At 37.6% G+C, this 25,577-nt stretch overlaps 4 protein-coding genes across 4 annotated transcripts in view; 2 read left to right on the top strand and 2 right to left on the bottom strand.

Annotated features, from left to right (window-relative positions):
* Window positions 1-2,059: 2,059 nt before the first annotated feature.
* mcm10 (minichromosome maintenance 10 replication initiation factor) lies at window positions 2,060-13,238 on the bottom strand. The gene is made up of 18 exons (XM_065265680.2): window positions 12,969-13,238; window positions 12,275-12,508; window positions 11,628-11,870; window positions 11,328-11,520; window positions 11,081-11,246; window positions 10,836-11,003; window positions 10,436-10,552; window positions 9,988-10,181; window positions 9,844-9,914; window positions 9,635-9,748; window positions 6,604-6,721; window positions 4,399-4,624; window positions 4,146-4,278; window positions 3,934-4,064; window positions 3,726-3,839; window positions 3,184-3,329; window positions 2,760-2,802; window positions 2,060-2,648 (listed from the first exon to the last, which is right to left on the bottom strand). The coding sequence occupies exons 1-18, from the start codon at window positions 12,973-12,975 to the stop codon at window positions 2,565-2,567; spliced, it is 2,502 nt and encodes an 833-aa protein (XP_065121752.1). The 5' UTR covers window positions 12,976-13,238; the 3' UTR covers window positions 2,060-2,564.
* A 619-nt stretch (window positions 13,239-13,857) lies between these two features.
* nudt5 (nudix (nucleoside diphosphate linked moiety X)-type motif 5) lies at window positions 13,858-17,234 on the bottom strand. Its single transcript, XM_065265723.1, has 10 exons — window positions 17,226-17,234; window positions 16,898-16,984; window positions 16,504-16,571; window positions 16,177-16,229; window positions 15,968-16,075; window positions 15,784-15,879; window positions 15,593-15,694; window positions 15,468-15,476; window positions 15,331-15,384; window positions 13,858-14,298 (listed from the first exon to the last, which is right to left on the bottom strand). Exons 1-10 carry the CDS (start codon window positions 17,232-17,234, stop codon window positions 14,189-14,191), a joined length of 696 nt encoding a protein of 231 aa, XP_065121795.1. The 3' UTR covers window positions 13,858-14,188.
* Window positions 17,235-17,419: 185 nt separating this feature from the next.
* Window positions 17,420-21,643, top strand: cdc123 (cell division cycle 123 homolog (S. cerevisiae)). The gene is made up of 13 exons (XM_065255316.2): window positions 17,420-17,555; window positions 17,925-17,996; window positions 18,079-18,139; window positions 18,244-18,276; window positions 18,385-18,480; window positions 18,614-18,720; window positions 19,165-19,213; window positions 19,373-19,448; window positions 19,801-19,923; window positions 20,018-20,046; window positions 20,472-20,600; window positions 21,053-21,190; window positions 21,269-21,643. The coding sequence occupies exons 1-13, from the start codon at window positions 17,482-17,484 to the stop codon at window positions 21,326-21,328; spliced, it is 1,047 nt and encodes a 348-aa protein (XP_065111388.2). The 5' UTR covers window positions 17,420-17,481; the 3' UTR covers window positions 21,329-21,643.
* Window positions 21,644-24,617: 2,974 nt separating this feature from the next.
* Window positions 24,618-25,577, top strand: part of camk1da (calcium/calmodulin-dependent protein kinase 1Da) — a 63,518-nt gene continuing 62,558 nt past the window's right edge. The window contains exon 1 of the mRNA XM_065255315.2: window positions 24,618-25,058. Coding sequence (XP_065111387.2) covers window positions 24,961-25,058 — 98 coding nt within the window. The 5' untranslated portion in view covers window positions 24,618-24,960. The remainder of the gene's footprint in view (window positions 25,059-25,577) is intronic.

Genomic DNA, 25,577 nt, shown 5'->3' with positions numbered 1-25,577 from the left:
TTTGGAACAACATGAGGGTGAGTTAATAATGACATTATTTTGATTTTTGAGTGAACTATCACTTTAAAGGCTGACCGAAGGATCTTTCAAGAACCTTTTTTACCTGGCATTACGAGCCTCTTTTATATTTTCTTTTAACCCTACTTTTACATCTTTTCCAAAACTAAGGCTGCTGCTAAAGGAAGCAGGCCGTGGATTGGGAACAGATGGGCTAGGGTGGAAAAACATTTGATAAGAGGCAAATATATGACCTGAGAGACCTTAAACATACAACATAATGATGCCATCAGATGAAACCAATATAACCATGAAACATAAAAATGATGATCACATCCAAAACATGCTGAGTATTGTAAAATGTATGATACCAGTGCCATACACTTCACTTTTTAGGAGTAGTAAAAGATTCAGGAGCACCTTCTGATTATTAATCAAATATTATGCTTAAATGTCATATTTTATGTCAAATTAAAAATGTATATTTAAAATTTCCAATTAAAACTATATAAAATAAGATACCAATCATTTGAAATCAGTATTTGCTAAACTAATTTGAACAGAACATTGTAGGTGTATTGAACAGTGTCTTGTAAGTATATTTTCAGACATTTAAATGAGGCTCAAATGAGGAATTAATGCAATTCAATTAATACATTCAAGATTAGACGTTTTAAATAAACGTTTTTTTTTTTAAATAAATTATTCAAATTAAAATGATTAATACAAATAAAACTTCCAATAAGTGGTGGCAAGTTACTGATTTGATCACAGAATCGTTAGTTTAACTGATTCTTTCGAACGACCGATTCATTGAGGAATGAAGTGTCTTTATGAATGCGTAATAGAATCACTGACTCGCTAAATTCATTGATTCAGTAGAGTCATTTAAGACGTTCATTCATATTCGCGTCGGCTTAGCAGTGAAACTACGGAGACGATCGTGTTATTCAGACAAGGTAAACCACTTTATTGTTTATTGAAATGTTGAGAGGTGTTGTTTTTGTCACGCGTTTTCATGACGATAATACATGCGTTTTAATGCGGATGATGCTCATATTTTGAACAAAAGTGATCAACTTTGCTTTAAAACCTCTTTTTACTTACTGTCATAACATTTTCAGAGTAATCAAAGATCATATTTAAACTTGCATCTTAAAACGAACCCTTTCTAATCATGTATAGTTTGTTAATTGAATTAGTTTTTGTTATGTGTATTTTCATGGTTTAAATTTAGCGGAGCACATGATTGACGTATCCCCCTCCCTTCCCCCTCTACAGTGTAGCAATATGACTAAACTGACCAATCACAAAAAATATCCCCAGCAGGAAGCAGCCATCCAATCAAAAAAATCGCTGTCTCTCAGGCCCCTCCTCACAATATGTATGATGCAGTACACGAGTGTGTCCTATAGGGGAGCTCGCGGTCACAGTGGATAACACCAATTTCCATGTTTACTATTGCTGTGAGGACATCTGCTGAAATTTGCACAGCATGACATATAGGCCCTTAGGAGACCATACAACCATTGTTTTTGTGAGGACCACCTAAAATGTCCTCACAAAGAAAAACGTCCTCACAAAACGAGTAGTTTCTCAATACTTGGTCCTCACAAGTATAGCCACACACACACCCACACACACACCCACACACACACCCACACACACACCCACACACACACCCACACACACACACCCACACACACACCCACACACACACCCACACACACACCCACACCCACACACACACCCACACACACACCCACACACACACACACACACCCACACACACACACACCCACACACACACACACCCACACACACACACACACACACACACACACACACCCACACACACACACACACCCACACACACACACACACCCACACACACACACACACCCACACACACACACACACCCACACACACACACACACCCACACACACACCCACACACACACCCACACACACACCCACACACACACACACCCACACACACACCCACACACACACCCACACACACACCCACACACACACCCACACACACACACACACTCTTGGAACTTACCCATATGGGAAAAAAATATGAAATGAATACAGGAATGGAAAGATTTATGGCCTTTTCAGAGCCCCTGGTGCCTTTACAACAATCTTATGATCATCTGACTGACAGGAGGATGAGTTTATGCCACACATTATCTTTACAGACACAAGCTTTAAAAATACTCCTTCATACAGTAAGACAAACAGTACTGAGCAAGCGCAACACCCAACTGATTTTTAAAATAATAGCATAAAGCATACAATAAAACATGGACTTTCATTTAATATTGTTTAATACAGGAGTGCCCGTTGATATTGGCATAGTTAATATACAATAATTAAAACTGAAAAAATACATAATTTACATATAAAAAGAATTAAAACACACAGACAGGAGACACATCAGTTCAGTAAAAGAAACATTATGGGGCTCTTGGTTTTGTTTTAATCCAACACTGATGGATACATCTGCATAAGTGTCTTCTCAGATGTGTGGATTAGGCGGCAGGAAGTGAAACCGCCTCTACTTTAGACTGTTGAGGAATTTGGGCTGTTCCTCTCCACGTGTCAACAGTAACTCCCCTCCGATTTTGGGTCCTTTTCTCTCCTGTTGAAATAAGATGAGACAAAAGTACTTATAAAAGTCTACTCATTAAATTATTATTAACAGCACTTGAATAAACCTCCAACGTAAATATGAAACAAACAAAAACTGTACCTTTAACATACTGTCCCTCTCCCACTTAAAGAGACCGCAGTGGCTGAAAATTGAGGAGGCGAAACAAAATGTAAATTATTTTAACATGTCATAACAGTTTTAATAATCTACAATACAGACCCTAAACTGTCAGTAAAATGTAAACCATAATCTCTGTATGTAAAATTCATAGATGTAGTACAGATAGATAGATAGATAGATAGATAGATAGATAGATAGATAGATAGATAGATAGATAGATAGATAGATAGATAGATAGATAGATAGATAGATAGATAGATAGATAGATAGATAGATAGATAGATAGATAGATAGATAGATAGATAGACAAAAAATATTTAAGCTTCTGAGGCCGTATGTTAAATATTTTAGTAGCCACTGTACAAAAATATGTGGCCCTCATGGGAACTGCAGTGTTTCTTACCTGCAGGCTCCGTGAGGCATTCGTGCCAGGCAGATCTTTCTCTGCCCACATGGGCATTTAAAGAAACGCTTGACGGCGTCGTGCCAGTGGTAGTCGTGTTTCTCCTCTACGCAACGGTCCGCTGGTTTAAAGTGGGTGTATTTACACTGCGGGGTGAAAGGAGCTTGTGATATAAACAAACGATTCGCAATTTACAGGTGCAATTATTAAAACCGCATAATTGCTGTTTTAGTATCTGAAAACAAGTTTTCTTTTTGCTTCGGTTTCTTTTGAACAACATTTACTGCTCACAAATAATGTTAAAAATCTGTTTTCAACAGGGTTTTAAGTATCACTGCTGTGACTAAACAGCAATTCGTTACTAATGGTGCAGGACTAAAAACTCTTAAACAGCCACAGCAAGTGTTTCTATATAGGGCTTCTCAACTTAAGCACTTGCAATTTAATACATTTTTTTTATGTTTTTGCTGTTCTCCATGGCAAAGCACACAACAGAGTATAAAGCAAAACAGTATGTGCTTCAAAGAGACTCAACAACTTACGTTTTTGCATGTGACAGCTCTGCACTTCATCTCTCTGATACTCTTCATCTTCTCCTCCATCTTCTCCTTTTGCACCAGAGGCTCAAAATACTCTTGCATGGCCTTCTCTTCAATCTAAAGAAATACAATGCAAGAAATTTTGTTATCACTACAGTAAGATTTCTATGGTGACATATAATGCAAGTAAAGCATCCATCATAACACACACCTCTCCCATCATCCACGAGTTTGAGGACTTGCCGTTGAGAATGCGCTGGAATTCTTCTGATTGGATGTATTCCAACTGTTCCCGTCTCTTTTTCTGAGCTGGCTCCTCCTCCTCACCAGGTACATTTTCATCTGTAGGTAGACATTTAAGAGAAATTAATGCCGTAGCCCACAACAAGCAAGCATACAAACAATGTCTAGTTGTGTCTGTACCTTTAGGTGATGACGCATTTCGTGCCACTCTCTCTGCAATGTGGTCGCTGTTGGCACGTTTGCGCTTAACAGCATTCGGGTCATCTTTAACGATGACCGAACCTTTAGCTTGAAGCTTCCTCAATGCTGCCATCTAAACAAACATTAAAAGGGGACAAGCTATTGTGAACATTAATACAGTTTATGCTGGACATCAAAGCAAATGAGAATTTCCTTCAACAAATAATGCTATGAGCATCTATCGAGTCAGTACCTTTGCAGCAGATAGGCTTTTTGAAGGTGGCGGAGACAGATCGAGGAGGATGTCTTCACCCTCTGAGAAGCCACGCCCCAGCGTGGGCACAGGAGGTGCTGAGAGTTGGCACACTGGGTCAGTGGATCTTTTAGGAACCTCAGAAGCTGCTTTAGGGGATAGAAGGGGACCCCTGCTTACAGCAGTCTGTGAGGGTACAACAGGCCCCCTACTGTTTTGGAGCACTCTAAAAAGGAGATTAAACATGCAGCCAAGTAAATTACAGTAAAATGTTAATTATAATTTTGTGTGTCATTTTTAAGTGACCCAACCTTCAACGGTCACAAATATCAACATTCTGTAAATATAATAAATATAATACAGGAGTTTTGTTATTTGTTAGTTTATATGGAAAGCACATGGAAAGTCAGCAGGATACAAAAATGCAAAACATTTTATTTTCCCCTAAATCGCCCTTATTTGAATATGTTATCACAAACAGGCACTGAGAGTTTCAATGCACCTCTTTTTTTCATTTATCAGGCCATGCCTTCAGTCGCAAACAAACAATGCAATGCATAACAAATCAACAAATAACTCATGCAAACATTAACCCCATAGAGATGGAAACATGGGAAGCACACAGTAGTCCCTTTCACACAAATTCTTTACTGGTAATTTACTGGTAAATTGCAGTTAACAGGTCATATGTGAACAGAACCTTTCTTGTAAATCAGTGCTGCCAATTTGCCAGTAATCGCTATGTGTGAACCAAAAATATAGATTACCGGCATTTAGAACGGATGACGTCAGAGCGTGCTGACAGCTTTGGGCCGTTTTGATACAGATGGCGCGTTTACCCCCGCACTGCTTACAGACGTTTCCACACACACGCTGTTTAAAAGTTGAGCACACCCAGGGCTCAACGCAAATATTTTTTTATACTGGCCCGGTCGGGCTAGTGGTTCAGGTTTTCACTTGCCCTGCCAAAAGTTTTACTGGCCCCATCAAAAAAAGATTTCAGTGTCACATATTTAAAATAATAATTTAAAAGTTGAATATAATTGTATACATATACATTTTATTCATTATTTGTTAAGACAATTGGCAATAAAGTTCAGTGGACCAGATAAAGGATTATCTGAGAAGTTAACGTTCGCAATGCTTAAAGGAATAGTATATCCTTTTCCATATTAAACTATGTTATTACCTTAACTAAGAAGAGTTGATACATACCTCTATCACCTTAGTGCATGCATGTAAGCGCTGTGTAGCGCTGCAACACTTTGATAGCATTTAACTTAGCCCCATTCATTCAATGGTACCAAACAGAGATAAAGTTAGAAGTGACCAAACACATCAACGTTTTTCCTATTTAAGACGAGTAGTTATACGAGCAAGTATGGTGGCACAAAATAAAACGTAGCACTTTTCTAAGTGGATTTAAAAGAGGAACTATATTGTATGGCGGAATAGCACTTCAACTCGCCGCAGTAACACTCTCCCTCTCCCATTATGAGAGGGAGAAGGGAGCGAAATTTTCAGGTGAGTCGATGATAGAGCTATGCATCAACTCTTCTTAGTTAAGGTAATAACATAGTTTAATATGGAAAAAGGATAGACTATTCCTTTAAAATGTGTCTCTATGGTAACATTACATAAGAATACATACAGAAAATATATTTTAGTGACTGAGATTAAAGCACTGGCCCGATCGGGCAAGTGACAATACTGTTTACTGGGCCGAATGTCTCCCACACGGGCCACCAGGCAATCCTTTATGTTGAGCCCTGACACCTGAAGTTGTTTAAAACAGCTTATCAATTATTTCCCAAATTGACGATGTCCTTAGCATGCCCTCTGTGAAGCCTAATGTGCAAACAGTACTGTTGTTTGAGAAGCAGGATCCGTTTGACGTTGCCTAATGCAATGTTGTTTGGAAAACAACACACAAAATACGGACCGTGGACATGAAGTCATAACCTGCCATTGTTTACAAATACAACACTGAGCTCGCCGTGTGGCACAGGTAACTTCTGCTTTCTCTCCAAGTTTACCAGTATTTTGATACTGATGTGTGAATGATGTCTTACTGTTAAGGAACGGAACGTCACTGCGTATGAACAGCCTATTTTTGTATTTACTGGTAAAGTCATTCTGGTAAATTCAAATTAATTTACTAAAATGACTGTGTGAAAGAGGCTAATGATAATCAACCCTTCTCACCTCTTCTGTATCTCTTCTGCCCTCTTCGTACGAGCCTGTAGTCTCTCCTGATGTTGTGCTTTCTGCTGTTTCAGAAGGTCAGATGCAGAGATGGACAGAATTGAAGACCCTGTCGCAGCTAACAAAAGATAAATCAAGCAGCAAACAAGAGATTTAATTCAGAAATTTGTATTCTTCATAGAAGTCTAAATATTTAAGTGGCAATACAGATTGATTTCCAGTCATCTCAACTGTGAGCTGGTGTCTGGTGGCCACCTGCTGGCTTAAAGTAGAACTGCAGGACCACAGAATTTTTGCATGGAGCGATACTTTAAAATGAAAATTCTGTCATCATTTACTCATCCTCATGTTGTTCTAAACCTGTATGAATTTCTTTTTTCTGATGAACACAAAAGAAGATTTTGAGAAATGATTGTAAACACACAGCAGATAGTGACCATTGACTTCCATAGTAGGAATAATATGATGGAATTTAATGAGTACCGTCAACTGTGTGCTTACCATCATTTATCAAAATATCTTCTTTTGTGTTCATCAAGTTTAGAACATTAATGACTCATCCTCATGTCGTTCCAACCCCATTAAGCCTCTGTTTATCTTCCGAAAATAATTTAAGATGTTTTAGATTTAGTCAGAGCATTCTGATCCTCAATTGAAAATGTATGTATGATAAACTGTCCATTAACACGCTGCTGACGTGTTATCTGGTGCGCCTTAGCTTTGTTTACAGTCTGAGGGATTAGGACATCCGCGACATGCACACTTACGCACCATTTAAAAAATATATAGCAAAACCAAAATACAAACAATGTAGAATAGCTTGAATACAACGTGCGTTTACCTCAGACTGTAAACAAAGCTTGGGCGCAGCAGATAACACGTCAGCAGCGTCAGTGTGGTAAACGCAGATTCACAGAGCAGGTGGATTCATTTGTCGGACATGGAGCGAGTGAAACAAAAACCGAAACTTAATGCGCACTCACAAATACTATGGAGTTTTTAACACTGTTTTACAGCGCAGGGTGCATATTTTACTGGAAACAACAATCGCGGATCGTTCTCTTCCATGAAAGCTGATGTAAACATCGGAGAATATATAAACATTTCTCAGATTTATTACTTTTGTTGACTACAAATGCAAGTTGATGTTATACTGGGAAGTGGGAACGCTTGGCAAATATAATTTACAAACATGAGACCAGATGGACTTATGACTTACAGATAATTTTTAAACAAAAGTATGTTGTCCCGTTTTGATTTTTCATGTTCATTCTATACGTTGGCCATGATGAAGTTTAATGATTAATTGCGCCGCCCACCACGGTCCTGCGACGTTAGATCAGAAATGTCTTGTCTGCAAGTGTTAATTTTTTTACAAAATAGAGTAATGCAAGTAACAAACTCATTTAAATACCAGTAATTGTAACTGCGTTACTTGATTTAAAAAAATACTTTGTTACATGCTCGTTACTTACCGCTAACAGTAGTGAAATTACAGTAACTTACTCCAATCACTGGTCATTAATGACATTATTTTCATTTTTGGATGAACTAACGCTTTAACAAATTGATGGTATAAGGTATTGAAACTGAAATGACAGGCCAGCTCTGAATGTGCAATAACATTAAGCAATGGAGACAGGGCTCCAGACTAACTTTTTTTACTAGAAGCACAGTGGCCCCCAACTGAAAATTTTAGGGGCGCAACCAGAAAATTTAGGGGCACACACCCTGAATCAACATGCTAACCAAATATTCACATTTCTACTTATTTACACTGTATTACTAATAAATACTTTGATAGATGCAGAAAGTACAATGTGCTGTTTCAAATTCAGTATCACATCACAAAAAAAGGTCAAATTTACGGGTCGCACATGTGCGACTGGATGTAAAATTCAGTGGCACACTCTCAAATTTTGGTGGCAAATTGCCCCATTTGGTGGCAGTCTGGAGCCCTGGGAGATGTGTTTTAGTAAGGACTACTTAAGTTTAGGCCTGTTTAAAACATCTTTCGTGTTATATGTGACGCTGCACCAGTGCACCACAAAACCATAATCATAGTCATAGTACACAAATGTATATTTGTAGCAAAAGCCAACAATGCATTGTATGAGAATGGATCAAAATTATAGATTTTTTAATGTCAAAAATCATGAGGATATTAAATAAAGATCATGTTCCACAAACATTTTGTACATTTCTTACTGTTAATCCATAAAAAAGTTAGTTATTATTAGTAATGTGTGTTTCTAAGGACTTATCTTGGACAACTTTAAAGGAGATTTTCTCAATATTTAAATTTTTTGCTCCCTCAGATTCCAGATTTTATTAAATAGTAATAGTAAATCTTGTCCTAATAGTAAAGCTTATTTATTCAGCTTTAAGATGATTTATAAATCTCAATTCAAACAAATTGACCCCTATGACTGGCTTTGTGGTCCAGGGTCACATATAAAAGAAAGTCACATGCCTTTGAACAATTAACTCTTTCCCCGCCATTGACGAGATATCTCGTCAATTAAGAGAAAACGCTTCCCCGCCAATGACGAGATTTTCCGTCTTTCCGCAATACCGCTATTATCCACCAGGTGGCGCCCTTCCTCAACTTTTTAAAACCGGAAGTATTGCCCTATGGCAAGCGGCTGCATGTCCGTGTCTGTTTTAAAGATCGCTCTGAATGGGATCTCTATGAAAAGTCCTTCACAAAAATGGAATTATCTCTGCTTTTTGCTCAAAATGTGGTGTTTTTGCAGAAACCTACCCATATTCAAAAGCTGATTACAAAAGAACCACTGAAGGTAGGAAGAAACAGTTTTTTTTGTTTGAAAGCAGAGGGTCTGTTCTTTCATTTGGTATATTGTATGTTTATATATTTAAAGAAGAACATTTTCTGGAAGGCATTAAACTTTGGTGAAAATCATGAAAAACGCTGGCGCTGGCTGGCAACTTTTTTTAAAAACGCTGGCGGTGAAAGAGTTAAGGTAAAACCATGATGACAATTTTTTGGTAAACCATCACTTTAAGTTACCTGTACTCTTTGCTTGTCCTAAATGTTTCTTAATATTAAGTGCTCCTGGTGTCGGCATAGAAATCAGGCCCTTGAAGTCATCCGAACAGCCAGAAACCTCTCCTGAATTCAGAGCTACAGAAAGCAGAATCAACTGATTATTAGACAACATATACATTAGACTCAAACATTATGAAAAATAAGGCAGGTATACTATAGACATAGTTTACCAAGTTTCTTTGTTGGGATAGATGCCAAAACAGACTGAATAGTGGGTTGTTTCTTTGGCTGTGGGGCAGAGCTGTCAAAAAAAGATTAATGCGATCAATAATTTTAGGGTGCGTGTGCGACAGCTGCCATAAAAGTGAACTTACGTTGAGGGTGCACAGGCGAGTGAAGACATGCCTCCATAGTGAAAGTCAGACTGGCACAGACGCTCTCTTAAACTGCCCCGCCCTCTTCCTTTGCCAGGGGCGGGGCCTGTGAAGCTGGACTGAAGCTCGGACCGCTTTGCGCTCATTTTCTTGTACTGGGCTTTGACGTGGTACTGGCAGTACTGGCATTCATACTGATAAAGCAAATAGAAGTAACAAATGTGACCCTGTCTGTGATTTTCAGCGTAAAGTCTCATAAGATAAAGATGAGATTTGAAGCATGAAAGTTTGATTCACTCAATGATTTTAATCTTTGCTTGACCTTACTCAGACATCAAGGTTATACTTTCACACAATTTTCTTTACATTATGTAGGATTACTTCATAAAAAAAGACAAAAAACAACCAACTGAAACTAAAAGGATGATTACCGAACATGGAAACTCACCAAGTTGACAAGCTGGGTACAAGAATCTCCATTCTTTTTTTTTGCCTTGCAGGTGCCAAAATCCATTGCTTCCCCCATCATAAGGACCTTCTGTGGGTGATCTACTGTCAAACAGAGCTGAGAGAAAGAGAGATACTATATCACTGGCCTGTTACTGAAATATCATCATATGAGCAAATTACATTTAATTATCATTTAAGGCCGCATTAAAATTGCACTTGGAAAGACACATTGCACTTATAAACAGTTACACATTTCTAAACAAAAAAGAATATTATATGTCAAAAAGAATATTTGGCAGAAAAACATGGAAAGTGACTTGAATGGAATGGTCAACAATAACACCTTAAAGTAAACAATAGATTTTTAAAACAAAATATAAAAATGATATAATACACACCTCATTAGAACCATCTTTGTTCTTCATTGGATTAGGATTAAGGATGCCGATCACTGTTCCAGTGTCAGTCTTCCAAAGATCTGTGTGAACGCTCCCAAACAGGAAGAGCGACACATTCACTTCCAGGTTATGAAGGTCATTTAGCTTCCAGATGCTGAATGTTTTCCCCTAAAGAGCAAACAAGTATGCATGATCTGTCATTAAGATCAAACCGGAACGGGTTATCGTGGACATTGCATGCTTACGTTGTTTTTGCTCTGGGGGGTGATTTTATTAATCACTACTGCGAAAGTGACCCAGTCACTGTCCTCTAAATTCTCCCTAGCGAGTCGGTCAGGCAGCTGTGAGAGTTTGATCAATTTGCGGTTGGCCATTTTTTGCTCGAGGTCTATGGAAGACAGACGCGGTTTCCTGTAAAGAACAAAAACGCATTTATTGTGAGAACATTTAAAGTATACTTTTAAAATACTTATGTAATTAAAATGTACTGACCGGAGTCTTAGACCCGAGAACTTCTCCACGGCAACATCTTGACTGACAGATGGACGGGGTGTGGCCTGACGGACAGTAGGAGAACGCTTGAGAGGAGGAGGAGATTTCAGGGTAGCATTTACCTTTGTGTTTTCTCTCATTGGCTGAGAGCTACTCATGCTCTGATCAATAGGACTTTGTTTTTCTGGACATGCTGCAAAATGAGATAAAATGTTTAAGTCATGCTCTCATAAAAATAAAGTTCCTCTTATGAGAACAATAAGAGCAAGATTTAATTTCACTGTTTCTTCTGTAACATACCTGCTTTGGGCAGGTGCGCCGACCTAGGTTTACTTTTCAGTTTGGCTGTGGCATCTGATGATGATGATGATGATGATGATGGTGGGGAGGGTGTTTTTGGGGTGATTTTAGAAAGACATGTTGGTCGGTCTTTGTGGGGTGGTGTTATTGTTTTGGGTTTGTTTTCAGGCTGTGCAGATCTCTGTGAGGCCTTCAGCTGCTGCTGAAGTTTCTGCATCTTCTGCTGCATCATCTTCAGTTTAGCTGGAATATAAACACAGTGTGTCACCAAACAAAAGTGTGGATGTGTCTCGTGCATGTCCAAACACACAAAGGCTGTTGAACAAGCATAGATAACTTGCATTTTACAGACACAGCTCCACATGACAAGTACGACACTGTTATTTTTGAATGCTTTTTTATTTGCAAAAAGAAGAGCGGTATGCCTATGCCATTATAAAACCATTGTAATAGTACAGTGACAGCAGCAATGTAAATATAACACATTTATGAAGAACACATTAAAAAAATACCATACTTTTGTTATTAACTATAATAAAACATTGTGAAAAGCTTCATGCAACAGATATCAAACTCTGAACTGTGTTTAATAATCTTTTGCACATTTAAGGTTAGAATAAAGGAGGTCAATATCTCCAGTCTCCTACCCTCAAGATCTTCCTGTGACTTATTCAAGTCATTGCTCCCTCCAGGTGAACTGGACTTTACAGGTGCCACTTCTTCTTCTTCCTCCTCTGGATCCTCATAATGACCCTCATCTTCATCCTCCCCATCAAAGAGGTCATCCAAATTTTCAATATCCTCTTCAGGAGTTGCCGTCTGCGGCCCCTGGCCCTCACTCTCCGCAAATAAAGACAGCAACAGATCCAGATTCTCCTCCTCTGATGTCACACAACAAGTGTACAAACAAGAGCATATTATACATTCACAGTGTGATATTAACGTCATTATATTACCAAACATAGTAACTACATGCAGTATTTAGTATTTAATAGACTTACTAAACATTTAAATAGTCCAATATTTTATATTGTCTTTTATAAAAATATATACATAACATATATAATACAAACGTAAAACTTGATCATTTACAGCAAAGTGTACTGGTCAAAGTTGTATTTGATGAATGAGCAACAGTCCAGTACAACGGCACATTAACTAACATTAATATTAATGTCGACAAAAAAGGCATAATCTCAAAACTGATTTGCTATAAATAGTAAACAAAAAACATAAGCTGTGAATGAGCATTTCAGATCAGGTCCCGTTTAATATCATGATTAATTCAACACTTGGGCTAGGATCATTACGATTAATAACATGATTAATAACATGATTTACCTGACATCTCGATTTCAACCTTTTTTGTGTGTTTTATATTTAAATAGAGTCTATTAAATGCCCCTGTGTTTGTCCAAACGCCGCCTGCCGCTGTTTCAACGTTGGCGCGAAAAATTTTTAATATTCAGGACCCCGAAATTGCGTCACGCTTCCGGGAGCCGTGCGCGTGACTTTGCCTGTCCAAAAGAGACAACCAAAGAGCGTATATTAAAGAAAGTAGATTTAAAGGGAATAAAGTAAATTCAATAAAACATCTGCTTAAATAAAAGCGTTTCATTTAATTAACGTAACACGAATAGCATATGAACACATAAGATTCTGTTGGCAACGTTAAGTACCGGTCACGTGGTCTTGTTTACATTTTGACCGTTTCTCACATATCTATGGTTTCTCAATCCGAAGACTGCAGCCTTCGGAGGTCGCATTTGCAGGCTGCATACGTCATCAAGACGTATTATTTCAGATTATTAACAATTGAAATATGCTTATGACTTACCAATGCAATGCTCAGTTAACTTAAATAAACCAGGCATGAGTATATGTTTGGTATTTAGTTTAGGCAAAAATTTTAATAAATGCATTCCATTTTACGTAGTTCCATCGCTTATATAACTTAACATGTTTTATTAATATATTAATAAATATTATCTCCAAACGAGTTAATTTTTTAAAAATCTATTTTTTAAATGTGCATTCAAGTTAATATCAATCTGCATTTGGTTTGTTTTGATTTAAGCTTTCATAACTAAAAAAATACAGCTAAGTAGCACAATTACACACAACATAATAATAAACGTGTTTAATTTTTCTTTCAGAGTTATCTCGTTTTGGATTGGAATCAAACTCTTTAAATGTAAATAACAAATAAGACAAACTCACACAAAAAAGGCAAAATCAAAAATGTCAGATTTATTAGATAAAAATTAACAGCTATCCATGTACATAATGCATCTTTAGGCACTGCATGTAATATTTAGAATGGCGTGCTAATTTCAGGTTTTCAAAATACACAATATTTTGCTACTGACTGTGCAAACAATTCATGTTAATTACCTACTGTTAGTTTGTTAGGAATTGTCAGGTAGCCACAGTAAAAACACTAAGGTCTTGGTCAAGTATTTCATTGCTCCCTTCAGAGTACAACAGTGTAAACAAAAGGTTTGATAAGCTGTCAGAGATGAATACAGTTAGTTCCAGGAATGTTGTTAGTTGTTTCAGTCTCACTGTTTCAGCACGGGTAACTCCCTGGGCTTGAAGAATGCCTGGGACATCCCCATAGCATACATATACACCTTGGTGTCAACCAATATTTTCTCTTTTTGAAGTAATTCTTAAAAAAAATGGAAGGAAAGCAAAATTAATCTTGCATACAATTACTTTAAAATTCATTGTTTTACATAGATACCTGTATAGAGAGCTGCAGGGATGACATATTTTCTTACACACTTCCAGTTCTCCCAATTTTTTTGAATAGGGTTTTATGTTAACTACGTTTTTTCTACAACATATAACTCACCAGTAATACCCCCACTTTTTATGTGCCTTTACAAGTTCGCATTAACATGTAATCAAATATGATAATAAAGCACATCTGGCATGCTGTCCGAGGAGAGGTCTCTGATATTACAAATGAGTACTCCCCCCTTCTTAACTGGGATACTAGACATACCAGCTGTGAGTGTGGTAATGAAGTGAAGAGATCCAGCTATATATAGAGATCTTTTTACGCTAATTGATTGGATTACATGACCATGCTCCACCCAAACTTGGTTAAATAACCTTCATTCAAAAGGGCAGTTGCTAATTAGTTGCTGCATGGGATTACGGAGGTTGTCAGAAAATTTAAACATCAAACACATGAAAATCTCAAAAACAATTTAAATATTTCTCTATAGAGTATTTCCTCAGGGAACTTGTTTTTTGAAAACGTTTAACAAAGTTGTGGCTAGCTGATGGTGATGATGTTGGAGTCAAGCAACCGTGGTGTAGTTCGCTTATAGCCCAAGGTAAGCTTTTTAGTCCTAATAAATGCATTTAGACTTAAAAATGCATAGGCTGTGGTGTTTATTTATAAAAATTATCTTGATGGACGAAATGTGTAATTATCATAACCTTTTGTTGATTACAAAGTTTTTGCGATAATCCAAAAATCCCATTGACTTTTTGCTGAGGAAACCCATGTGAAACTAACATCCGGGTTGGCCTAAAAAAAATACGTCATCCCTGCAGCTCTCTATACAGACGGTCTTGAACAAATAAGTCATTAACATGAACAAGAAGTAACTTTGTTTGAAGACAGTTGTTCTTTTTATGAAGATATGCAATAAATTAATATTTACTTATTTCCCAGAAAACTACCTACCATCAATTTTTTGCTGAAATTCATCCAAAGGCAAAAGAATCACCTCCACAAATTCTGAAAGAAATGCAAAATACGTCAAAACTCTTATTTTATTATTAGCTTATTGGTGATTTTTTTTTAGAAAAACAAACACTTACCCCCATCACCTATACATGGAGACAAAACAGAGACAAAAAGTTCAGCTATTACCATTTACAACACATTAAATGTATTTTTACATGATTCTGTATTCAACAAACAGTGAATATTCAGGTATACTTACCCAGCTGCTGGGTGGGGTGTATATTTTCAATATCATCTCCATTAATATGCACTATTACAATCTGTGTGGTGCAGTTAGACAGGCCTGGGTCTAAACATGTGACTAAAAGACAGAAAAAGATGAACAAATAATAGCTTATACAAAATAATACAATTCTGTAAGAACAAACAGACACTGTCAAGTAACTGCACCTGGGGTGATGCCCACTACTTCTCCTTTGTAACCGGTTTCCTCCTTTAGCTCTCTCAAAGCAGCAGTTTCAGGACTTTCATTGTTATCTATCAGACCTGAAACATCAACGAATATTAAAGACTCCAGTTGCTGTAGTTAAGTTTACTTCGCTTTGTGTTTTATATAAATCAGGCAGATTCAGACCTGCAGGAAATTCCAGTGTGCAGCAGCCCATCGGCGGTCTGAATTGCTTCACCATGACTACACAGTCCTTGTGAAGGGTCCGCTTTAGAAGGGCTATGATTCCCACACCTAAACACAGATACAATTCTGAATTAAATTTCTCTATGCATTAAATATATGCATGGGTTTAAATTAGCATGTATGGAACGGTTCGAAGCAAACACACAAACCATCAGCTGCAGTGTTGGCTACTCTTGTTGTTCGCTTCACTGTTTCCCATATTCTGAGGGTACAAAGCACCATAAAAAATAAAACAACAAGTCCAGTTATTTGTATTTTTCCAAATATAAATCTTAACATACACATTACACAAGATGTTTTGTAAACTAAATTAAAATGCATGGATCAGGCTTTGGATCTGTCAGCCAATGTGTTGTTTGATGAAAATACATAATAAACTACAAGATTATAGATTTTTCCATTGAGGGACAATGCAATACAATACAATACACAGTCCAGAGGTCACACATCAGTCACATACAGTGACAGATCAATACCTTGTGCTTCCACAGGGATCAACATATGTGGTTTTTTCAAGCTTCACCCATTGTCCACATGTGATTACCTAACAAAAACACATTTAAGTTCACCGTTGAAGCCTTTCAACACATGCAACATATGAATGACATAACATAACATTTTCTATTGCAAATACCATTATCAACTATAGGCTGTTTACCATTAAAACATTATTCTAGTGGCATTTAATAGTCTCTACTGGTTGCCATTTACCAGTAACATCCCACCAACAGAACCCAAAACATTACCAGCAAAGACCCATATTAAACCAATACAATTCCCATTTTAACCACTGAGTCTATTAGAATTGCTCGGATGGTTTCTCTAGTTATTTCAAACATGTCAAGTTAAATACATAAATGTAATTCTCACCTCTTCTTTGACAACATGAGGTTCAGTAGTTTCTTTTGGAGAGCTCATCTCGCGTGTATTGTGTACTGGATCAGGGATATCTGTGCACTGGGATAGATTGAGTTAGGTCGCATGATGATGTCATGATAACTACAGTCAATCTATTTAAGCTCATTTATACATAAACAAAGTTATCTGTGCTTGCTTGATCTTTACACGAAGTTAAAAAAGTTGTTCACGTACCAGGTAGGTGTGAGGTTATCAAAAACGTCTATGAATCACAATTTAGTAAATCACTTTGAAGAAGAAAAATTTCGTTTTTCCACGTAGTCTCTCGTCTTTAATGAACGAGCCCCATATGTACGCGGCTAAAACATTCCCCGTTTTGTAACTTTAATCTTTTAATCGCGTCCTACATTATGTGCTAAATCATATCGATGAAAAAAAAACCTATTTGAAGAAGAACCGAAACAGTCATTTAAGTTAATAAAACACAGATTCGTTTGAACAAAAACCAGGGTTATGAAGCGGAACTGTAGTTATCGGTGCTGTCACTATGCCGGACTGTTTGTGCGGTCGCACAGATATTAAATGTGAGTTTCAGCATGAAGAAAGAGCAGGTGGTAAACTGTCAGTTTTCTGTTTGGTATCCTTTGTTCAAGAAACACACTATTAAGAGGTAAGAAAATAAATTGTAAGGTATAATAACTTAGACCATGTTATAATCGCGATACCATGGTTTTGACTTCACGTAAAGGGATAATAATATACAGTAAATAAACAGACATGACATCGACATCTGAAAGCTTGCATTTTATAAGAGATTCATCAGTTATACATTACGATTTAGCCATAGATATATATATGCTCAGTGACTACATGCTTGTGCTAAAATCTTTTGAAACAAAACAAATTTGAAGGAAATGTAGAGTACACCTACTAACCTACATTAGTAGGTTAACAAAAGTTAAAAACACTTAACTTATAGGCATGTGTGGTGTTTCAGTCACCATTTAATAGTACATTTGTTCATTGTTTTCTTTCTCAGCTTGATCCTACCTATACCTCAAAATGTAATCGAGTATTTATTAGATGATGGGACACTTGTGGTTTCTTGCAGGTGAGATAAGTACAAAAGTTTGCCTGTTTTCAGCTTTTAATGATGTTTATGGATTTTATGAATGAAACGTTTCTCTTTCTAGTGAGAACAACACTCAGCACACAGAGGCCAATCACAGTGATTCAGATGAGGACGACATTCAGGTAGGCTATAGGTTTGGTTGTGTGAAACATGTCCTACATTACAGTTATAGATTTATAGATTTATCATTTCTAAATTATGGACTTTTCCCTGTCTTGCTTTTCAGTGGACCGATGATGAAACTACAACAACAGTTACAGTAAGTCACATGATTCTCAGCCAATCACAGCTCAGCGTTAGAGTGACTTTATAATACTTGTGAGGTTAGAGTAAATATTTTGTGTGAATATTTTTATAAATTTTGCAGGCACCAGAATTCCCAGAGTTTAGCATAAAGGTGCAGGAGGCAATAAACGCTCTGGGTGGTCGTGTCTTCCCAAAGCTGAACTGGAGTGCCCCACGGGTAAGAAGATCCCAATACCTTTCTTATAGATAATACGGCACTGCAGACAGAAAGAAACATCTTTTTAGAATAAGTTTATTATTTTTCACAATTTTACTCACAAATTTAACAAAAACGTCTTTCTTCCACTTAGGATGCCAACTGGATAGCTTTGAACAGTTCCCTACAGTGTCAGAGCTTAAGTGACATCTTTCTTCTTTTTAAAAGTTCAGATTTCATCACACATGACCTTACACAGCCGTAAGTGTTGAAGGCATCTGACTAGGGCTGTGCGATAATGACCAAAATTCATATCTCTGTCATTTTGGGATTAATAACAATATATGATAAATATCTTGAGATTTTTTACAAAGTGGAATGAATGTTTACATGCGAGTCAAAGCCTTACTTGAAATGTCATAATCTTATTTATTATAGCAGCATAACATTTAAAGCTAGTTGGAAAGCTTACATGTACATTTCTAGCAGAGCTTCTGTTGCAATCATATCAGACCATACTGATATAGACAATATAAAACTCAATATACTGCCCTAGCCCTATATCTGACCTATTAACGTTTATCAACTACCACTCTAAAATGCTGTTATCTCAGTTTTGTTTCGTTTAATGTGACTGGTTTGTGTTCTTAACAAAGTATCTACATCAGACTTGTGGATGTAATCATTATATCGCTCATTTGGCAGATTTCTTCATTGTAGTGATGATTCGCCAGATCCAACTATTAACTATGAGGTAAAAACACAGATATACTCTTTCACTTTATGCAAAAAAAAATTTCATAGCGTGATTCAGTACACACAAAGTTTTAAGCACAGAATCTTAATGAAAGCTGTTGTATAACCTTTTATAACACCTCTTATAATATACCATTTTCACACTTATTTTGTTCAGTTGGTTTTGAGAAAATGGAGTGAACTCATTCCAGGTGGTGAGTTTCGCTGCTTTGTGAAAGAAAACAAGCTAACAGGTGTGAAAATCTGCATATTCATATGTTCTACATTTGTTTAATAGATGTGATTATCATTTCAAATGTAATGGCTTAAAGCAGTGGTTCTTGAACTGACGTCTGCAAAATGGTGCCGAGGGGCCCAGTTTAATGACATTTTATAAAATACATTAATTTATCATAAATTCTGTGTAATTAAACTTAAAAAATATTCTTATATTTGTGGGGGGGGGCACACCAAAACTTTGAGAACCATTGACTTAACGTAAACACATGTCTTTGTAGACCATGTCAGACTTAATACTTTATTTCTTTGACACAGAACCCTAATGATCTGATTTATACTCTGTACTAAGATCAGCTTTGTTTTCAGCAATCTGTCAGAGAGACTACACACAACATTACCATCACATCGCCAAACAGGAGGCGAACATCTCCTGCTCTATATTGGAGTTCTTTAAGGACCACATTCAGTATAAGTTCCCTGATGAGGACTGTAAGTGTATCAGTGTGAAAGTATAAAAGATACTTTGCTTCATTTCAAAGGAAACATATTTGGCACTAACAACACTCTTGTTTCTTTGTTTCAGTTGTCCTGGATGTTTACAGAGACAGCATGGTAGTTTTTATTTATTTATTGCTTATATTAACATACAGTGCGAGGCCACAACCAGCAGTGTTTTAGCAAAGTTTTAATATCCATCCATATTTATTTTTCACTCTTTTTATTAAGATACAGGAAATATATACACAAAATTAAAAAAAAAAAAATTCTTAAGTATATGTCGTCTTAAGGCATCAGTCAGTATTTAGTGTGACCTCTTTAGGCACTTAACACATCTTGAGCTTTTTTGAGGAGACTGACACTTCAGCTTATACTTTTATAAGTTTTTTTAAAACTACATATACATTTCCTGTATTTTCTTGTTGTATTTTAATAAAAAGAAATAATTATATATGATCACTCTACTATTCCAAATCTAATGGTGGCCTAAGACTTTTGCACAGTACTGTATGTGTGCCAAACTCATTATTTGTTTATAGGGCCGTGTGTGGCTGATTGACTTCAACCCATTCGGTGAGATCACAGACTCTTTGCTCTTTACATGGGAGGAGCTAACCTCTGGAAATAATCTCAATGTCAATCAGACGCAAGGGGAATCTGCACTGCAGGTAGGCCATATTTACAACATATTGTCTGTGTCTGAAATAGCCCTATGTAGTTAACTTAAAGGTGTGAATTCATAAACACCATTATATAAGGAGATGTTGGGGTTCATTTTGTACACGCCCCACAGTAAATGAGTAGCAGCTAGCCATAGATTTGTTGTTCACTCATTATTGTGTTGCATTATATTGAATGAGTGCACTCAATAACGTCTATTATGATTTCGGACACCACTCAAACAGTTCAATATATAGGAAGCTATTTGGGACACAGCCTGTGACTGTGTTTGTAAAAGCATACTGACATACTATTCTTGCTATTTCTATACTATATAGCGTACATACACTGTGTATAGTAGTGAATATGTCTACTACATTTTCCAAACACTTTTTCCATACAGTAGTGCTGGCATGCTATGTTTTGCATACTGACAGTTCTTCATGCTGCATTTTATTAGGACAGACCGGCATTTCGTTGCACCACTAGTGAAGTCACTGTGCAGCCCAGTCCATGTCTGTCATACAGAATCCCACGAGACTTTCTGGACCTGTCCACTGGTGAAGATGCCTATAAACTCATAGATTTTCTTAAGCTGGTAAGATGGGAAAGCTGTATTCAAGATATTTTTCGTTGAAAAATATTTCACCTGACTTTTTTTGCTCTTTAATTACAGAAGAGGGGTCAGCAGGAGGAGGAGGAGTCTGAAGAGGAAGGGGCCAGATCTCAGTTGTAGATAGTCAGGGATGTCGTATATCATTGGTACTTCATTTTCTATAGGTTTATCTTCCTGGAGTGTTCACGATTACGGTATCCTGATTGGCTAGTTCATGTTAATACTGAATAAGGATGTTACTTTGCAGTAAGGCAGATCTCCAGGTCAAGGATTATGTATCTCCTACTGTATATATACTGTAAATGCTGCAGCAGATTTATTAACGCTTCTGTATTAGAGAGGACCTTCTGTTTTCTATCTACAATAGTGCTTACATAAATTAAATGTAATGTATAAATGTTCAAAACTGTACAAAGAACATAATAAATTATGTGTATGAACTCAAAAACGCAATGTTTCTGTGTTGCAGCTAAGCAAAAGTAATGTGAGTTTTTGGGTCACGTGGTCCTTCTTCACAGAACCAGGATTCAGTACCATTCAACATCTATACAATTGATCTAAGCTGATCCAAATTCACTCTATCTCATACTTTTGTTCTCTACCATTTGTTCATCCACATGAGGGCGCCAAATAACTTTTATATACTGGTCCAGTGGAATAATCTGCTTTAGGTCTAATAATATGTTTGTATGCAATTATTATTAATATTATTGACTGCATATTTTATTTTTACCTAACACTACAAAACTTCATACAAAAGGATAACCAGGGTGAATTCTTTGTTTGTAGATTTGACATCTCCAGTATCACAATTTTACCACCTTATGCACAACATTATGGTGTAAAGAGAGACAGTTTGTTAAGTACAATCTCTTGAGCAAGAGAAATATCTTTGGGAAACACACACAAAGATGAGAGGGGGTTGGTGAGGCTGACAGCAAAATCAAACTGCTTACTTGCTGACTCAGAACTTGTAAAAAGGACGAATGCAAAAGGGAGGGACAGATTTCCCTGAGATGAGAAACTGCAGTGGTTTGCAGCTGGAATACTCATGAGGCTGCTATACTACAGCACCGAAGCTGACTTATTCACACACATAAATTCACTCACTGCTCTGATATAAGTCAACAGTCTATGTTGTTTGACAACTATTACAGCCAGGTTTTATACAACTTCTGTGGAATGTTTCGGGCCGGAGCGCACACATGCTTTCATAATAATGTCCCTAATTATTAACACTTCATCATAAGAGAGGAACATTTCAAACTGAAGCTTTATGCATTATCATCAGCCTGCTAAGAGAATAAACCAGATGTAGTCAAAGGGCAATTTCATCTGTATTTATTTCACTTAAACTAGCGCCAAACTTTTTACCAGTATCTTATCTTTATTTAATTAATAATTACATTTTATTGCTGCTTCATTTGCAAAAATGTTTTGCATAACATCACAGATTTGAACTGATTTTGAACTGATTCGTTTTTTTTAAGTGAGCATGCATTTTGTCTAATGCAAATAATCCATAAACAGGACCTCTCACTCACTCATGCACTCACTCACTTGGCACTAACTTATGCACTCACTGACTCACTGACTAAATTCATGCGCTCACTCGTGCACTCACTCACTGAGCACTCACACACTCACTCATGTACCCACTCACTCATGCACTCACTCACTCATGCACTCACTCACTTATGCATTCACTCACATACTCACTCACCAAGCACTCACACACTTAATCATGCACTCACTCACTCACTTATGCATTCATTCACTCACTCACCCATGTACCCACTCACTCATGCACTCACTCACTCGTGCACTTACTCACTCACTGAGCACTCACACACTCACTCATGCACTCACTCACTCATGCACCCACTCATGCACTTACTCACTCACTCACTCATGCACTCACTCACTCACTTATGCATTCATTCACTCACTCACCCATGCACCCACTCACTCATGCACTCACTCACTCGTGCACTTACTCACTCACTGAGCACTCACACACTCACTCATGCACCCACTCATGCACTTACTCACTCACTCACTCACTCACTCATGCACTCACTCACTCACTCATGCACTCACTCACTCACTCACTCACTCACTCACTCATGCACTCACTCACTCACTCATGCACTCATTCACTCACTCACTCACTTATGCACTTACTCGCTCACTTATGCAGTTACTCGCTCGTAGGGCTGGGTATCGATTCAGATGTTCCAGATCGATTCGATTTCAATTCACAAGCTATCAAATCGATTCGATTCTGATTCTCGATTAAATTTTCGATTCTGGTTCTCAGGTAGGTTTTTATACTCGATTCTCGATTCAACTCAATGAATATAGATTTAATACAAATACTATATTAATAAAAAAGAACAGTGAACAGCAGTTTACAAGTGTAAAAAAATGTAATAAAAAGAAATTAAAAACCACAAAACGTCTTGCTTGCGAAATCTAAAATGCTTCCATTCCTCCGTTCAATGTTTGTGGAAATAAATATGAAAAAAATCGATTCTGCTCTTTGAGAATCGAGTTTTAATCGACCACGTTTTAAAAAACGATTAATCGAAAAATCGATTTTTTTGCCCAGCCCTACTCGCTCGTACACTCACTTATGCATTCACTCACTCACTCACTCACTCATGCATTCACTAACTCATGCACACACTCACTCACTCATGCATTCACTCACTCATGCACTCACTCACTCATGCATTCACTCACTCATGCACTCACTTATGCACTTACTCACTCGTACACTCACTTATGCATTCACTCACTCACTCACTCACTCACTCACTCACTCATGCATTCACTAACTCATGCACTCACTCACTCACTTATGCATTCACTCACTCACTCACTCACTCACTCACTCACTCACTCACTCACTCACTCACTCACTCACTCATGCATTCACTAACTCATGCACTCACTCACTCACTTATGCACTCACTCACTCATGCATTCACTCACTCATGCACTCACTCACTCATGCATTCACTCACTCATGCACTCACTCACTCATGCACTTTTTGAATTACAATGGTGTTTTAATAATAACATTATTTGTGTTGAAATTGATGGAGAATTAATTTTTGATTTGTTGTTAATTTGAGTTTGGGTATATGTTTTGACCTAAGTTGGTTTGTACGGTTTTATGTCTATGTATAATAAAGGTTTATGAAATCTCTCTCCCTCTCTCACTTACTCCTGCTCACTCTCATCACCCTCACATCATTCTCCCTACCTCTCTCTCTCTCTCTCTCTCTCTCTCTCTCTCTCTCTCTCTCTCTCTCTCTCTCTCTCTCTCTCTCTCTCTCTCTCTCTCTCTCTCTCTCTCTCACTCACTCACTCACTCACACACACACACACACACGCACACACAAGACTGCCCTCACACGCAGACTCCCTCTCTCCCTCACTCTCCTCATTGCCATAACAACAGATGCGCCGCATCAGTCCGCTTGGGTCAGTACGGGAACCGCGGGGCGGAATAATCTCGCACTGGTGCTGTTAATAAGCCGCAGAGGTCCTCGTTCATCTATTTACGTCTAACCGTTTCAGTGAAACGGGCTCGCGGGAGATCCTCACCGGGGCTGTTCGATAACGGCCCGAGCGGAGACGACAAGCGGAAGCGCGGCGTGGGAAAGCGGGGGGAAATCTCCGGGGATCTCCAGTCGGACCTCCGGCGCGCTCGCCATCTACGGTCGTTCCCGTGTGTTTCCGCCATGGCTCGTGAGAACGGAGAGGTCGGCGGGGATTGCTCATGGAAGAAGCAGGTCGACGACATCAAGGAGATCTTTGAATTCAAGGAGGTGCTCGGGACGTGAGTTACTTTTATTTTGGTTTCGCTAAAAAGCCTACGCGATTATTGTCAATACAGTAAAGGCGTTGTTTTGATGAATGATAACCGTGGTACGATAAAAAAGGGTTAGCATGGGTAACGGAGACCTTCAATGGCACAGATCATGTTCGTTTGTTGGTAAACACAACAGATGATAAACAACAACAAACAAAAATGCTAGTTTTCCTCCCCTATATAGAAAGCAGAATAGTTTCATATATGATATTTTAACATGAAAAATATTACCTTGCTTAAAATGCAATAGAAACCATTAAATGGGGTTAATGGAAATTGCATAGGTTTTATGGTAAACTATGAGGTTTCTTTGGGTCTCTACTGTATTAGGTCCTACCGGTGGGATGTTTTGTGGCAGATGGGAATGTAGCTAATGGTTCATAATGCTATTTGTAATGAAAACCATTAGAATTCATTTTTTTCTGTTGGTGTTGTCATTTTTATGTATGCCCTTCTTTTGCACTGCAGACCTTTGCTCTATTAATC

The sequence above is a fragment of the Paramisgurnus dabryanus genome, chromosome 1, assembly GCF_030506205.2.
Source record: "Paramisgurnus dabryanus chromosome 1, PD_genome_1.1, whole genome shotgun sequence".
Classification (NCBI taxonomy): domain Eukaryota; kingdom Metazoa; phylum Chordata; class Actinopteri; order Cypriniformes; family Cobitidae; genus Paramisgurnus; species Paramisgurnus dabryanus.
The sequence above is the reverse complement of the archived record's forward strand: the minus strand, read 5'-3'. Positions and strand labels throughout refer to the sequence as shown.